This window comes from Dipodomys spectabilis, unplaced genomic scaffold (genome assembly GCF_019054845.1).
Source record: "Dipodomys spectabilis isolate Male_0828 unplaced genomic scaffold, ASM1905484v1 ptg000091l, whole genome shotgun sequence".
NCBI lineage: Eukaryota > Metazoa > Chordata > Mammalia > Rodentia > Heteromyidae > Dipodomys > Dipodomys spectabilis.
Genome location: NW_024870768.1, coordinates 1,436,034 through 1,453,950, shown reverse-complemented (window position 1 = coordinate 1,453,950; position 17,917 = coordinate 1,436,034). Strand labels below are relative to the sequence as shown.

Below are 17,917 nucleotides of genomic sequence, written 5' to 3'. Positions count from 1 at the left end.
GCAGCCATCAAGTTGTCAGGTGAGACTGTAGTTGCATTAAGGCTTCACTGGGGAAGGATCCAATTCCAAGCTCACTTATGGCAATTGGTAGGATTCAGCTCATTGCAGGGCACTGGACTGAGGGCCTGAGATCCTCACTAGCAGTTGATAGGAAGTTTTACTCATTCTCAGAGCCTGAGAATTTTCATTTCTCACAATGCCACAATTCTGTTGCTCATAGACCATACTATGAGAACCAGAGGTTACACACATGGATAAGTGTACAGCTATGTGGATGCTCTTTACATCTGTTGTAACATGCTATCTAAAAATCTCACAAATAATTGAATTTCTGGACCCAATTTGTCCCAAAAATGTTCAGCCACCAATCTATAACATCCTGATTTCCTATCTTTAAAGATGCTTATGATGTAGTTTCTGCAATACTCAGCAGAAACTCTTTAATAAAACTACCTACAAAAGGCTTCCAAGACCTGACAAATTTTTCCTCTAACATATCATTTCCTATCATGGCATCATCATTCATTCTATCTGGACTAAAAAACTATAAATTCCAAACCTGTCTTCAATTCTCTTCTTTTCAGCACTCACCATTTTTTTTTTTGTCAGTCATGGGGCTTGAACTCTGGACTTGGGTGCTGTCCTTGTGCTCTTCAGCTCAAGGTGAGCACTCTACCACTTAAGACACAGCACCACTTCCGGTTTTCTAGTGGTTTATTGGAGATAAGAGTCTCATGAATTTTCCTGCCCGTGCTGGCTTTGAACTGCGATCCTCAGATCTCAGCCTCCTGAGTAGCTAGGATTACAGGCGTGAGCCACCAGCGCCCGGCTGTACTCACCATTTTCTTTGTGCTCAGCTTGCTATTTCTTACAATGGCTTTTTTAATGGCTTACTTTTAAGTGATATCTTAAATTACAGTATTTCAGGAGACACAGTTTATTTCTATGGGTAGGAAAATTTACCAATTCCACCAAGAAACAGGCTTGCTGCTTGGTGTATGTGTGTGTGTGTGTGTCATGGGGCTAGAACTCAGGTTGCTGTGTGTGTGTGTGTCATGGGGCTAGAACTCAGGTTGCTGTCCCTGGGTTTTTTGCTTCAGGCTAGCCCTCTATCATTTCACTTCCAGTTTTCTAGTGGTTAATTGGAGATGTCTCATGGACTTTCCTGCCCAGACTGGCTTTGAAGTATGATCCTCAGATCTCAGCCTCTTGAGTAGCTGGGGTTACAGGACTAAGAGACAGTGCAGTGCCCAGTTCTGCTTTCCTTTAAATATCTTACTTTCTTGCATTTTCCTGCTATGAATAGATGTGGGTACAAGAAGTACTTCAAGGGCTGGGAATGTGGCTTTGTGGTAGAGGACTAGCCTCGAGCAAAAAAAGCAGCTCAGAGACAGTGCCCAGGCCCTGAGTTCAAGCCCCTGGACTGGCAAAAAATACTTCAAGGCCTAGCATGGTGGTACATACCTGTAATCTCAGCTACTCAGAAGGTGGAAATAAGATTGTCGGTTGAGACCTGCTTCAGTGAAAAGGTACTGTTCCCCCCTAACTAAAAAAAAAAAAAAGCTGGAAGAGGTAGCATATACCTTTAGTACCATGTATTGGGGAAGTTGAGGTAAGGAGCATCAGTTGAAGATCAGCTTCAGGACAAAGCACTACACTCTGTTTGAAAAACATACTAAAAGCCGGGCGCTGGTGGCTCACGCCTGTAATCCTAGCTACTCAGGAGGCTGAGATCTGAGGATCGCGGTTCAAAGCCAGCCCAGGCAGGAGAGACCGTGAGACTCCTATCTCCAATAAACCACCAGAACACCGGAAGTGGCGCTGTAGCTCAAGTGGTAGAGCGCTCGCCTTGAGCTGAAGAGCTGAGGGACAGTGCCCAGGCCCAGAGTTCAAGCCCCACGACCGACAAAAAAAAAAAAAGAAAAACATACTAAAGCAAAAAGTTCTTGGGGACATGGCATAAGTAGAATCAGAGTGATTGCCTAGCAAGTGCGAGCCCTGAGTTCCAAACCTCATTTGGACAAAAAAGTATTATATGAAGCCAGGCACCAGTGGCTCAGGCCTGTAACCCTAGCTAATCAGGAGACTGAGATCTGAGGACTGCTGTTCAAAGCCAGCTTGGGCAGGAAAGTCTGTGAACTCTTATTTACGATTAGCCACTCAAAAACCAGAAGTGTTGCTGTGGCTCAAAGTGGTAGAGCACTAGCCTTGAGCAAAACAGCTCAGGGACAGTGTCCAAGCTCTGAATTCAAGCCCCACAACCAATAGGGAAAAAAGTATTACATGTTCTACAAATTACGATTTAAAATTGTTTAGTGATCTATTTTTGTGTAAAACTTAGTGGTTTAAAACATTTATTATCTCATACAACCCATGGACATGGCTTATACAGGTCTACTAGCTCAGTTTCACAGGCTGCAATTAACTTCGCAAGGCTTGATTTTTTTGGGGGGGGGGGGTGGGGAGGGGTTGTTACCAATTTTCTTTATTTGAAGGAATAATAGAAACTAAAGAAATTAAGTGGGCTGGATGCTGGTGGCTCATGGCTGAGAGCTGAGGATCTGGTTTGTAGCCAGCCCAGGCTGAGTCCAAGAGACTCATATCCATTAACCAGCAAAAGGTCAGAAGTAGAGATGTGGCTCAAGTGGCAGAGCACCAGCCTTGAGCAAAAAGCTAAGTGACAGAGTCCAGCCCCGGTACCCATCCCCCAACACACACAAAAGAAAAAAAGAACTTAAGTGAATATTCCAGTACTACTTATAGAATGGGGAAAGGCAATTCCAACATGCATACTTTGCCTTGGTGACAAGCAGCCACTGGATTTGAGGACATCCCTCTAAAGCTTTTTCTTTTTCATTCTCCCAGGCTGTGCTTGACAGAGATATACTAACTATCCAGATGTAGAGGCTCCTATCTTGAGTAAATTGGGTTACCTGTTTATTCAGGTAACATGTCTCAGTGAAGTCACATAAGGGGGGGTCAATTTTGTCAGTGTCTATAGGGTACAGTTCCAGTAATGTGTGATTCAACTTTTTATCCAAATGTGATACACGGCATGGCATCCAGCCCATTCTTTTAAGTCGTCACTGTTTGGCTTCTTGACATCCTGCAGGAAGATCTGGCCAATTCATTAGTTCTGCAGCTTCCTCAGGTTCTCATCATTGTCCTTCTCCTTGTGAGATTGGTGAAGAAAGTATCTGGCAAGTTTTTTCAGACACATCATTTCAGCTAAAGTAGTAAGAGTGGGAGATGAAGGAGGTACAGGGCTCCAGGGTGACCTGGAAGTTGATAGTGGCCTCCTCCAAGTCCTGGTGGTACATTTCCCTGATCATAATGGCTACAGCTAAACAGGGGCTCAGCGGCTGTGCAGTGTAGCAGAGGCCTTGGGGCAGCTTGAGGGCAATGCAAGGAAGTGCTTAAGGGCTGCTGCTTCTGAGCATCCAGCTGAGGAGGAGGGCTAGCAGCAGGCTCCATTCATGCATTGTTGAAACAGGAAAGCATGGTAATTTTTGGTAAAGACCATCTCTCAATGCTTCATTGGGAAACAACACACTCACGTAATTATCAAATCAGTTCTTTATAGACTGACTAGTCCATGGTGAAGAAAGGAGAGAACAAAAGGGGAGAGAAAGGGAGAGGAAGAGAAAATGCAAAGATTGAATCTCTAGCTATTTCTAGCAGTAGTCAGTGCATATTACTGGACAAATGACTAAGTCAGCTTTTGTTTTCTGAATGGCACCAGTGTGGCAGATGGTGTCCAAGGGCATTATGAGAAAGGAACACGTTAGGGCAATTTTCAGGCTTCATATTAAAAATATATATATATATAACCTGAACTAAAGAATGGGATTGGAAACAGACAAACATAACTGGTCTAGATAATTTTGAAGAACTGAAACATTGCAGCCTATGTGGGAAATGATAGATGAAGAATCCAAAACTCCATAATTTCTGGCTTCAATGGTGAAAATACACAATTCACAGAAAAAGACAATACCATAAATAGAACAAGCTAAAGGGAAAAGATGTGTTGACAGTTCTTGAGAGGTTGAGGGAAGGAATAGAGCTATAAAAATCATCAGAATATAGTCAGTTGTTAAAGCCATAGAATGAGTGAGATCAGCCAGGTACCAGTGGCTTACACCTATGATCTTAAGCTACTCAGGAGGCTGAAATCTGAGGATCACAGTTTAGTCTTTTTTTTTTTTTTGTCGGTTGTGGGGCCTGAACTCTGGGCCAGGGCGCTGTCCCTCAGCTCTTCAGCTGAAGGCTAGCACTCTACCACTTGAGCCACAGCCCCACTTCTGGCTTTTTCTGCTCATGTGGTGTTGAGGAATCGAACCTAGGGCCTCATGCATGCAAGGCAAGCACTCTACCACTGAGCCACCTTCCCAGACCCAGGATCACAGTTTAAAGCCAGGCAGAAAAGAAAAATCTCTGAAGCTCTCAAATTAACCACCAAAAAGCTAAAAAGTGGTAGTATGTCCTAAGCACCAGCCTTGAACAAAAAAGCTGAGACAGTGCCCAGGCCCTGAATTCAGATTTTGGTGTCGTAATGTGGATGAGCACATGCACTCACATAAACACACAGCAATGAGCTCACTTGCATTGGAATCAAATATAAAATAATATGACCAGGACATCAGACTTGGGTTTTTTTGCGAGTCGTGGGGCTTGAATTCAGGGCTTGGGTACTATCCCTGAGCTTCTTTCACTCAAGGTTGGCACTCTACTACTTGAGCCACAGTGTCACTTCCAGCTTTTTATGCTACTGAGGAATTGAACCAAGGGCTTCATGCATGCTAGGCAAGCTCTCTACTACTAAGCCATATTCCCAGCCCAGGACATCAGTTTTGAGAGCACCAACATTTAAGAAAAAGCCAGAAAATCATGAGGAAAATAAGTGAAGGGGGTTTCTGGGCACAGCTGATACAGCAAACTCAGCCAGTGAACTTGATGCCAATTTACACATAAAAAGGGAAGAGTTTGGGAGAAAAGGAGATAAAGGTTAATTAATTTGCCAGTCTCCCCACTGTAAAAAAAAGTGTGGGGAACTATAGTCTCAAACACTGCAGTCTTCTGCCCAAGGGGGAGGCTAGGAAAAGCCAGGCAGTTGAAGTTTCTAGGTGCACTCATCTCTTGGTTTACTGGTGCCACTCTAAACCTGTAGGTGCGGTGGACAAAGGTTTCCTTTTCAGTGATCTGTAACATAAAGGGCATGATGGCCCAGCAGGTGGCTGAAATAGTATCAATCTTGAGTTCCCCAACATGGGGAAAATGGATGAAAAAGGAAAAAGAAATATTAAACGAGCATTTGGGCAATGAAAGCTGACTAGTGAAATGATTTATTGAGCAACAATTATAGCTGTGAGTATAGTTAAGTGTCTGTTAGTGTTACACAGTAGTACAAGCCTGTAGTCCCAGCTATTCAGGAGGCCAAGGTAGGATTACTTGAACCCAGCCTAGACAACACATAAAGACCCCTGTCTCAAAATCAATCAATAAATAGCAGGATGCTAGAATCTAAGGAGGGTAGCTTTAGGATGTTGAGACTGTCTCAAAATAAAGAAGTAGCAAAAAGTACAGAATGCAAGTCAAATAGTTCAAGGACAGGATGGCTTTAGGATGGTAATTATCTCAAAAAGGGCCAAGAAGAATGGAAATGTAGCCGCCCAAAGTGGTGACATCAGATATAAAGTGGCAATAGAATAAGGAAATTAATATGCTATTCTTTACTATTTACTGTGTTATTCACTAATGGCTCACACCTGTGATCCTTAATTACTTGAGAAGCTGAGATCTGAAGGATCTAAGTTTGAAGCCAACCCAGGCAAAACAGTTCATTTCCAAAATACAAAGCAAAGAAGGAAGGCTGGAAGCTTTTCTCCCATGGTAGAGTACCAGCACAGTAAGCACAAGTTCTTGAGTTTAAACCCCATTAATTTTTTTAAAAAAGGATAACAGTGAAAATAAATAAAGATAGTAAGTGGCACTGTGGCTCAAGTGGTAGAGGGCTCACCTTGAGCTGAAGAGCTCAGGAACAGTGCCCAGGCCCAGAGTTCAGGCCCCAGGACCAAAAAATAAATAAATAAAAAAGAGATAAAGATAATAGCTAAGGAAATTGCAAAGTACAAAAAAAATACGGCATTTAAAAATTATTTGTGCGTGAGGGCAGGGGTATAGTGGTAGAGTACTTGTCCATCATGTGCAAAGTTCTAGGCTCCATCTCTAGGATTGCAAAACAAAACAAAACAACAACAAAAACAGCAAACTGAGGCCAGGAGCTGGTGGCTTATGTTTGTAATTTTAGCTACTCAGGAAGGTGAGATCTGAGGATGAAGACAAATTTGGCCTCAGCAGAAAAGTCTGTTAGACTCTTATCTGCAATTAAACAGCAAAAAGACATGTGGCTCAAGTAGTATAGTGCCAGCCTTGAGTGAAAAAGGTCAAGCCCCAAGTTCAAGCCCCAATACCAGTACACATATACAAATGAAGTTGTACATACTGTTGGAATGATTCTAATAAGTATATAAATAATTACTAACTCTGCACAAGATAATCTCAATTCTCCTATTCTTTATTCACCTGACATATTTCTCATCACTCTTGTATTTGCTTTTTTTTTTCTTTTTTGGTTAGGCCCAAGACAAGGACTTGAACTCAATTCCTGATGCTTTCAGCTCACTGGCTAGTGCTCTGCCAATTGAGCCACAACTCCAACCTCCGTATTTGCTCTTTTAAAAAAGGTCTTCAAAAGCCAGGTTCTAGTGACTTCTGCCTGTAATCCCAGCTACTCAGGAGGCTGAGATCTAGGATTTGGTTCAAAGCCAGCTCAGGCAGGCAAGTCCATGAGACTCTTACCTTCAATTAACTACCAAAAAGCTGGATAGAAGACATGGTTAGATACTCTAGTACAATATGCATTTGCTGAAGCATTTTCTACTTGTTCTTTTATACCAGTAGATATTTCACCTTATTGCCTTAGTCCCTGTTAAAGCTGAAAGAAGATAAAAAAGTATTCATGTAATTTATATAAGCACTTGAAAACTTTTAAAAGAAGTTTTTGAGAGTTTTGGGAAATGTAAGAGTGGTATGCATTAAAGAGAATAAGGTGTGGGGCACTGGTGGCTCACCCCTGTAATCCTAGCTACTCAGGAGGCTGAGATCTGAGGATCACAATTCAAAGCCAGCCCAGGCAGGAAAGTCTGTGAGACTCTTTATTTCCAATGAACCACTCAGAAAACTGGAAGTGGCACTGTGGCTCAAGTAGTAGAGTGTTAGCCTTGAGCCAAAGAGCTGAGGGACAGCATCCAGGCCCAGAGTTCAAGCCCCATGACTGACAAAAAAGAGGGGGGGGGGGGAGGGAGGGAGGGAAAGAGAGAGAGAGAAAGAGAGAGGGGGGAGAGAATAAGGTACAGATTTTTTGTGAACTGTTTGAAATCCTCTTTCTAAAAATTAACAAGGCACTGACTATGATGTTTGATAATGAAGTGTTTAGTTAAAAATGTGCATACAGGGGCTGGGAAGGTGGCTCAGTGGTAGAGTGCTTGCCTTGCATGAATGAGGCCCTGGGTTCGATTCCTCAGTACCACATAAGCAGAAAAAGTTGGAAGTGGCTCTGTGGCTCAAGTGGTAGAGCATTAGCCTTGAGCTAAAGAGCAGAGGAACAACGCCTAGGCCCAGAGTTCAGGCCCCACGACCGACAAAAAAAAAAAAAAAGGTGCATACAGAAATGGAGGGACAAAGGGAAAACAAATGCAGCATTGGTACTCACTAGACACTATGTTGAAAATGAACTATACAACTTGTGGGCAGGGATGGGAGGGAGAAGTTGGGAGAGAACAAAGGAAAGGGTAACACTGTCCAAAAAGAAATGTACTCATTACCTGACTTATAAAACAGTAACCCCTCTGTGGAAGCAATACATTTTTTAAAAATTAAAATAAAAAAATTGTGCATGCTAGAAGTGGATGGCAGAGAGGGAGAGATAATGGAAGCTCAAGCAATAAGAGTGCCTGTCTGGCTAGCGAGACTCTGAAGCCAAACCCGAGTCACACATGCAGAGAACTGTAACATCTCTGGTGTAACTTACTCCCTTGGTAAACAGCTTACATGTTTTCTGTGTATTGATAATATTGTATATTTTAGCAGCTTTCTTACTGTTTATTTTTAATCTCTGTAGGTAGCCATAAAAATATATAATCTTATACAACAAAAAGGAAACATGAAAATCTGCAAAACTTTGAGAAATTGAAACCTGCAAAAAGGACTCTTTACCATTTAGTAGTATCCACAGCAGAGAAAACGGGCTGGGGATGTAGCTTAGTGATTGCGCATTTACTTACCATGCATGAGGCCCTGAGTATGATCCTTGGTACAAAATTTGTTTTTCAATTACCTCATTTATTTATTTAGTTACTTCTCAATGCTATTGCTCTACCACTTGAATCCACTTCTCGGTTTTTGGTGGTTCATTAGATTTAAGAGTCTCACGTGCTTTCCTTCTGGGATTGGCTTAGATGGATTCTCAGATCTCAGCCTCCTGAGTAGCTAATTTTTTTCCAGTCCTGGGGCTTGAACTCAGGGCCTGGGCCCTGTTCTCAGGGACAGGTCCCTGAGCTTCTTTTTGCTCAAGGGTAGCACTCTACCACTTGAGCCACAGTGCCACTTCTGGCCTTTTTTTCTGTTTATGTGGTACTGAGGAATCAAACCCAGGGCTTTGTTCATGCTAAGCAAGCACTCTACCACTAAGTTATATTCCCAGCACTGCTTTTCTGTATTTTGAAGCAAAAAATGACCCTGGCTCATGATCGTACTTTTCAATGCCTGGTTATTCATGCACTACCAATATGCCTTCTCTCACAGCCAAGTATCGCAACAAAATATGTTTCTTCTATCAACTATTTTTTTCCTTTTTCTGTATGTAGTATTAAGGATAGAACTCAGGACTTTGTGTTTGTAAATGCTCCACCACATGAGCCATACCCAAGTTTTCCAACTTATTTTGCTTTAATTGGCCTCATTTAAAAAGGAAAAAAAACACTACGTGTCAGGCATCAGTGGCTCACACCTCCATGACCAGCTGCTAATTATCTAGTTTTCCTCATAGATATTAAATATTAAATAAAGCTTTCATTCCTCATAAACTCCTGAATCAGTCTAAAATAGTGTTTGGCTGTTCAACTTTTTTTTTTTTGGTCAGTCATGGGGCTTGAACTCTGGGCTTGGGCACTGTCCTTGTGCTCTTCAGCTCAAGGCGAGTGCTCTACCGCTTGAGCCACGGCAGTACTTCCAGTTTTCTAGTGGTTTATTGGAGACTTTTCCTGCCCGGGCTGGCTTTGACCCGAGATCCTCAGATCTCAGCCTCCTGAGTAGCTAGGATTACAGGTGGGAGCCACCGGAGACCAGCCAGCTGTTCAACTTTTGAGACCCTTTGAAAAAGGCCAGGCAAGCAATTTGTAGATTTGCTGAATTTTCCTGCCACTGGTGATTTTCATTTACAAAAATATACAGAGAAATAACTGAGGGGCTGGGAAGGTGGCTCAGTGGTAGAGTGCTTGCCTTACATGCATGAGGCCCTGGGTTCGATTCCCCAGCACCACAAAAGCACAAAAAGCCAGAAATGGTGCTGTGGCTCAAGTGGTAGAGCGCTAGCCTTGAGCTGAAGAGCTGAGGGACAGTGCCCAGACCCAGAGTTCAAGACCGACAATAATAAAAAAAATAATAACTGAAACAAAATAACAAAATTCATTCCAACAGTAAAATACCAACTTTTTTCATGGGAAGTCCTAATTTGTCTAAAGCTAAACAGACAAGTCAGCAATTTATCTATTGTTTAATACTGCCACCCTACATTCTTTTCTTATAAATGAAAATGAGCCTAGAATAAAGGCCATCTTGTGGTCTTGCTTTAGAGTACAAAACTAAAGGATCCCACAGTGGGTTTTGTTCTGAAGCAATAATATACAGTCAAAAGAAATGCTAGGCAGACAAATCAGCCAAGTGAAAGATTGTCACCATCAAGATAAAACATTAGTCAGACACCAATGCCTCATGCTTGCAATCCTAGCTACTCAGGAGGCTGACATCTGAGGATCACAGTTCAAAGCCAGCCTGGACAGGAAAGTCTGTGAGACTCTTATCTACTGCTGGGTGCTAGTGGCTCATGCTTATAATCTTAACTATTCAGGAGGCTGAGACCTGGAGGATCCAGGTTTAAAACTGGCCCAGACAGAAAAGTCTTTGAGACTTCATCTCTAATTAACTAGCAAATTGACTTACTGGATGTGTGGTTCAAGTGGTAAAGGGCCAGCAGCAAGCAACAAAGCCCAGTGAGAACATAAGGCCAGCCTGAGTTCAATCCATGATACCAACACATGTACACAAAAAGATGGAATATTATTCTGAAAGGCAAATAACCATCAGTTACTAAGTACCTTTCAATGAGTCTATACTATAATTGTGGAAATTGATCATTATTCCAACATCATTTATCAGAACCAAGAGAACTTCATTCACTGCTAACATGGGCATTTTACACACACAATTCTAGAGCCAGTCTTTTTTTTTTGTCGGTCATGGGGCTTGAACTCTGGGCCTGGGCACTGTCCCTGAGCTCTTCAGTTCAAGGTGAGCACACCACCACTTGAGCTACAGGACCACTTTTGGTTTTCTGGTGGTTAATTGGAGATAAGAGTTTCAAGGACTTTCCTGCCTGGGCTGGCTTTGAACTGTGATCCTTAGATGTCAGCCTCCTGAATAGCTAGGATTACAGGCATGAGCCACCAGCCCCGGGCTCAGTCATTTTTTTTTCTTTTGAAGGTCCTGGGGTTTGAACTCAGGACATTATGCTTGCTAAACTGGAGCTAGTCTTAAATGCACTAAAAGCCACTAAGCTTGATACTGGTGGCTCATGCCTGTAATCCTAGCTACTCACAAGACTGAGATCTGAGGATCAAAGTCAGCCCAAGCAGAAAGTCCTTGTGAGACTCTTATCTCCTATTAACCACCAAAAAGCCAGAAGTGGAGCTATGGCTCAAGTGAGAAACTGTCAGCCTTGAGCAAAAAAAGGCAAGCAAGAGTGCAAAGCAGTGCCAGTGGCTCACATTTGTAATCCTAGCTACTCAGGAAGTACAGATCTGAGGATCACAGTTAGAAACCAACCCGGGCAGGAAAGTCTATGAGACTCTTATCCAATTAAACACCAGAAAACTGGAAGTGGTACTGTGGCTCAAAGTTGTAGATTGCTAGCTATGAGCGAAAAAGCTCAGGAACAATGCTTAGTCCCTGATTTCAAGCCCCATGACCAACAAAAAGAAATAGTACAAGGCCCCAGGTTCAGCCCCAGTACTGGTACGCATGTAAACGCACACACACACACCATATCATAGTACGCATGTACACACACACACCATATCATACACTTTTCCTTGAAGATAGAGGTTTCACTATTTATAGCCCCAAACCCTCAATCCCAGACTCTAGGATGCTGGGGTTACAGACATGCTGTACCACACCAAGCAAACTATACACTTTTTTTTTTTTTTGGGTCCAGTCATGGGGCCTGAACTCTGGGCCTGGGCGCTGACCCTCAGCTCTTCAGCTCAAGGCTAGCGCTCTACCACTTGAGCCACAGCGCCACTTCTGGCTTTTTCCTTTTTGCTTATGTGGTGCTGAGGAATCGAACCCAGGGCCTCAGGCATGCAAGGCAAGCACGCTACCACTGCGCCACCTTCCCAGCCCCAAACTATACACTTTTTAAAGTCACTTCTTCAACCCATTCTCTTAAGATTAATTACCTGTTCATTTAGGAAAAAGGAAATCCTATACCCAAAATATACAAGCCATTATGAAGGGACAAAAATTCAGAATGGGTTTACAATTTAACATAGACAGTAAGATTTATATATTCTCCAACGGAGCTCAGGACTGAAAAGAACTGCTGGGACTAAATCAGTCCCCAAAATTTTATTACCAACTTTGTTCTTTTGTTTTTTGTTTTTTTTTGCCAGTACTGGGGCCTGAGCACTGTCCCTGAGGTTCTTTTTGCTCAAGGCTATCACTCTACCACTTGAGCCACAGTACCACTTCTGGCTTTTTCTGTTTATGTGGTGCTGAGGAATCAAACCCAGGGCTTAGTGCATGCTAGCCAAGCACTCTACCACTAAGCCACATTCCTAGCCCTTATGATGAACAATAGAAACAATTTTACAGTGAACATTCAACTACTGACCAGTGAGAATCTATCTTTCATAAAACATATCCACCCATTTATTCAAACCAACCTTTTTTTTTTGGTCCAGTCGTGGAGCCTGAACTCTGGGCCTAGGTGCTGTCCCTCAGCTCTTCAGCTCAAGGCTAGCGCTCTACCACTTGAGCCACAGTGCCACTTCCAGCTTTTTTCTTTTTGCTTATGTGGTGCTGAGGAATTGAACCCAGGGCCTCAGGCATGCAAGGCAAGCACTCTACCACTGAGCCACCTTCCCAGCCCCTCAAACCAACCACTTTTATGAACTGCTGGAATTTTTATTTTTCACTTCTAATTTTAGGGACAGGGTTATTCAGGCTGGCCTCAAACTCAGTTTGGCAAGTAGCTGGGACTACAGCACCTGCCAGTGTCTGGCCAGTGTTAGCATTTGAAATACATACTTGGGGTTGATGCCCCTGGCTCATGCCTGTAATCCAAGCTACACAGGTAGCTGAGATCTGAGGATCATGAAGCCAGTTGAGGCAGAAAACTCCTAAGATCCTATCTCTAATTAAGCATCCAAAAATAAAAGCTGGAAGTGGAGCTATCAGAAGTTGTAGAGCACTAGCCCTGAGCAAAAAAGCCCAAGCCCTGAGTTCAAGCCCCAGTACCAGCACAACCCAAAAAACATACATACATATATGTGTGCATGTGTGTATATATGTGTGTGCAGGTGTGTGTATATATATGGGTGTATATATGTATATATTGGAATTGCTTCTCAAAAACTTTTGACTATCAGAAATATACGAACAAAGTCTTGAAACCACAAACTATACTCAGTGTTCATCTCTCCTGCCCATCTCCAATCAAAAATTCTTCAGAACTCCAACAGCCATTTTAAGACCACACCATTGCCCACTATCTACGGCATTATCCTTAGGCCTCTTCCTGGCTCAGCATTGATCTGTGAAGCCTCTCCCAAACTTCACTCACTCACTCACTCACTCACTCAGAACTTACCATGTCTCTCAGAGGGGCCACATTTCATCACTTGCAATTAGTGTGCAGGATCTATAATTCTACTTTTCAGTGTGTCTCTTTCACTAAAGCCTAACCTCTTTGAGAGCAGGAATTCCCTTATTTACCTCTGAATCTTCAGCAAGCAGCATAGTACTTGCCCTTACAGCAAGTACTCAGTAGGAATAACATAAATGAAAGAAGCAAACCAAGGAAAAGCTGAGTATGGAAATGGCCTAATCACAGTGGCACTTTAGAAAGCTTCAACTTAGAGCAACTGTTGTTAAGAGCATGAGCTCTGAAGCCAGACAGCATGGGCACAAATCCCAGAATCCCAGCTCTGCCACTTATTGCTGGGTATCTTTGGGAAAATTTCTAAAGTTCCTGGGCCTGAGTTTCTCCATTTGGAAAACAAAGGTAACAGTGCTTCTTAGGTTATTGCGAGGATCCAATGAGATGTTCAATATTTTTTTTGTCAGTTGTGGGGCTTGAACTCTAAGGTCTAGATGCTGTCCCTCAGCTCTTCAGCCCAAGGCTAGCATTCTACCACTTGAGCCATAGTGCCACTTCCAGCCTTTTCTGCTTATGTGGTGCTGAGGAATCGAACCCAGGGCCTTATGCAGGCAAGGCAAGCACTCTACCGCTGAGCCACCTTCCCAGCCCCGAGGCATTCAATTTTTTAAAGCAGGCTAGCATTTTGTAGTTCAGTGGTAGAATATTTGCCTTGTGTGCTTGTGGCCCTGGATTCAACCCCCAGCACAATACACTTGCACACATGGGTGCATGTGCATGCATACACGCACAGGCACACACACACACAGAGTAAGCATTGCATCAGTGTTGTCACTACTGCCAACAATCAGGTTGCTGGTAACAATGAGGTTAGAAAAGGAAGATAAAAGCTGAGGGGGGGAGGTGACTGAAATATCAGAGCACTTGCTTAGCATGAGGGGAAAACCTTGAGTTGAAGTCTTCATACCAAGAAACAAACATATCCTTAAAGCCTGGGTAGAAGCAATAAAAACAATGTGGAAAGAATGGCTGTGAATGAATCTACTTTGGAATGTCTAGGACAAGTGAGGTTGTTATACAGTACCCACTCTACCACCAAGTTCAGTCCCCAGCCTCATAACTGGATTTTCTTTTTATAAGTTGTAGGGCTTGAGCTCTGGGCCTAGACACTGTCCCTCAGCTCTTCAGCTCAAGCTAGCGCTCTACCACTTGAGCCATTCCGGTTCTCTGGTGGTTTATTGGAGCTACTTCTCGGACTTTCCTGCCCAGGCTGGCTTTGAACTGTGATCCTCAGATCTCAGCCTTCTGAGTAGCTAGGATTACAAGCGTGAGCCACCAGCACCCGGCTCATAACTGGATTTTTAAGAAATTAAAACAACTGTGATGTATTTCATCAAGGCAAAGATTTGATTTGGCCACTTGCAGTCTAGCATTACTGGACTCTCACCACAAGCTCAGTAAGCACTGCAAGCTTCTCTTTGTAGCAAATCTTGCAATCTCTTAGCTGAGATTTCTTTCATTACTCCACCAGGCACCACTTCTCTAGCTGGTGAAGCCCACAATCCCCATCCAATGACTACATTCCCTAGGTTGGGGAATGGATTTGTAGTTTCATCCAATTCAACCCTGTACAATTTTTCTTGCTGCTACTTCTTCCTGCCCACCTCCTTACTCCTCATGCCTTGCTATTCCTTCCACGTAGGAACTTGAAACCTAAAAGCAACAGAGCAATAGAGTGGTGCCAAGAACTGGAGATGCTGCCAAGCTCTTCCCTGGGCCCCATATGCAGTGACCCAACTCCAGGCAGATTGGACTTAACAGCCCCCAGGGCCTCATACACTTGGTATTCCTTTTTGCTTCTGCTCATTTTCTTTCTCCCACTTAAAGCAACCTCATCCCAAACCCATAATCCATTCAAATCCAACCCATCCTTGAAGATCTAGGTGAGGCCCAACTTCTTCAGGAAGTCTCCCCCCACCATTTTATCCAGATTACCAACCCCTTCACACACATGTACACACACAAACAAGTACTGTACTTACCGTGTGCACCACAAAGCAAAGCACAGTCACAGTACACATTGATATAATTAAACAAATGTTCTGTGTGTATATGTTTGATTTTCTAAGGGAAGGGTGTCTCCCATGTCTTTCAAACCTTACAGTGGGTTAATACTTGTTGAACAGTGACTGAATCAGTGCTGCTTTTTTTCTTTTTCTCTTAAAAAATAATTTGTTAGGCTAAAGGAGGAGGAGACAGAATTGTGATCAAATGAAAAAGGTTGAATGGTTAGAAGCACTGGATTAAAATAGGAGAATATGCAGAAGAAAGGTGTCTAATTAACATGATGAGCAGATTTGTTGTGAGGTTGGAAAAGAGTTACAGGAGGATGTCAACAGGAAAAATGCAGGGACAAGGTATTGCAGTTTGAAAAAGGCCACAGGAGAAGGGTATGGCTCAAAAGAAATTCTTACTAAATTGTGCTAAAACCTGGAGGTAGGCCAACTGGGTAAGTGAAAGTAAAGGGAAATGCTAGGATGACAGGGATGGAGATGTGGTCAATGAGGTGAGTAAATTGATGGGGGGGGCAGGTGACATGGAGGGTAAAGGTGAACAAAACTAGCTTGAGCAATTAGGTTAGCGGAGTGGTTAGGAGTTAGGTGGGGAGGGAATAGGTGTGAAAAGTGTTATTTAAAATCCGGCCCCTCCCTCACCTTGACCCGGAAGCGGATGAGTGCTAGCCTCACGCAGTGGCTCAGGCAGGCAGGTGGCAGGAACCAGGCCCGCGGTGGAGGGGTGCCCTTGTTGCCCACGTGTCCCACGATCAGTTGCGCTGTCTGCCGCTCGGCCTGGCACCGACGGCCCCACTCGGCCAATCGGTCCTTGCCCAGGCCCCCCGGGAACATAACCACCAGCTCCAGGCCGTCGCCGCCGGGATAGGCACAAGCCTGGCACAGCGCTGACAAGTAGCCCAGCATGGCGTTCCATTGGCCGCCACACACCCAATCCGTCTGGTAGCCGCCATAGAGCCGCGGCAGCGCTGAGCCCGCGTCTACTAGCACCCGGGCCCCAGGCAGCGGAGGGGGCGGCGGGGGCAGCGGCGGGGGCAGCCCGGGCTGCGCCTGGCCGTGGTGATGGAAGTGGTGAGCAGGGTGATGGTGCCGAGCGGGCCCCGCGCCCCCGGCGTAGGCACCCAAGGCAGCAGGCGGGAACGGCGGCGGAAGAGGACCGGAGCCCCGGGTGGCGCGCGCAGCCCCGGGCGCTAAGGCTGCCGTCGGCGGCAGCTGGCGGTGCAGGTGCTGCTGCTGTTGCTGGCGTGAAACGGTGCGCGCGAGTTTGAGAAGATCCACGGGCACCACGGCCCCCGGACAGCGCTTCTCCAGGAACTCTTGGAAGCCCTGGACGCCCATGCTTGGTCAGTGGGCAGATGAGACAGCGGCTGCGCAAGCAAGCTGGCGAAGATCTGGGCGCGAAGCTGGGGGCGAGCGCGTGCGCACTCCGTGGGGGGCGAGGGGGGCGGGGACAGGATTCCCGACGGGAGGGATGCGGGGACTGGGAAGCGGAGGGAAAGAGACCACAGATTGGATAAGGATGGAGAGGAGGGGTGAGGCTGACCAGACCCTGGAGAGGCTGGGAGGACAAAAGCGCTGTCAAGGCTGTCGTCACGTCTCTCTTTTTTGTCCTCTTCCACTGCTCGTCACCATTTCAAAGGTGGTGAAGCTTCTTCCTTCCACCTCCGGGAGCCATGTTGCCTCGTCTTCTCTATGATAAACGCTTTCCAGCTGGAAAAGGGGGGCGGGGCGGGACCGATCGGCATCCTGGGAGTTGTAGTCATCTCGTGTGTGGCCTCGTGATACAGCCAGCGAATGAGAACACCACCCTTGAGGCTTACCGGGTTACAAGAGGTGGGGGACGAAGATGTATGTTTAGAATTTTCAGGCAACTCTTTGCAGACCACTGTTTTGCCTCAGGCACTTTACTGCTATTCCTAGGAAAACGAGGTGTTGGAGGAAGGAGCGATGCTTTATGGGAAAGGAAATAGAGCGAAGTGATTGCATTTGGCTAAAGTAAGCTAAACTTCTCTGGGAAGGAGAAATTTCCCTTCCATAGATCAAATAATCTGCATAGCTTGCAATGAAGAAGAAAAAAAAGCATGAAGCATAAAAATAACCACTACCATTTCTATACTAACCCACGTCTGGCTCCTGAAATTCTTTGAAGAGTAGTAGCTCAGTTAGAAATGGTAAAACTTAGGTTTGCCCAAGACAATGCAGAGACAAAATGAAATTGTATAGCCTTTGCTCTGCAGGTCTCTTTGGTCAGGGAGATCACTGCCAACGCAAACTAGATACTCTATCTTTGGAACCCTATACTTAGGGTCTTTGTTTCCAAACTGTGAATCAGTCTGTGTAGGAGCTCTTCAACATGTAGAAGCTCTTCAAAATAGTTGCAAGCGTTCTAATTTCATCGCAATCTTTTAAAAAAAAAAAAAACGAAAACTATTTTCAACGCGCTTCTCTGTTGAAACCCCCTGTAAACCCTGTCATCATTGAATACAGAGCGGAAAACAAGATTTGAACGTGTACTCACATCTTTCTTGGAATGTACTGGAAGGTGCTAGATTATGGTAAACCACAAAAATCCAGAACCCAAGAGAGATCTAAAGGAATCTAAGAATTATCTAAGAACGTCTATTGG

At 44.4% G+C, this 17,917-nt stretch overlaps 1 protein-coding gene across 1 annotated transcript in view; it reads right to left on the bottom strand.

The window, feature by feature from the left end:
- Fam120c (family with sequence similarity 120C) overlaps nucleotides 1–17,562 on the bottom strand; it is a 121,911-nt gene extending 104,349 nt beyond the window's left edge. The window contains exon 1 of the mRNA XM_042684853.1: nucleotides 15,934–17,562. Within this exon, the coding sequence (XP_042540787.1) occupies nucleotides 15,934–16,629 (696 nt within the window). The 5' untranslated portion in view covers nucleotides 16,630–17,562. The remainder of the gene's footprint in view (nucleotides 1–15,933) is intronic.
- Nucleotides 17,563–17,917: the final 355 nt, after the last annotated feature.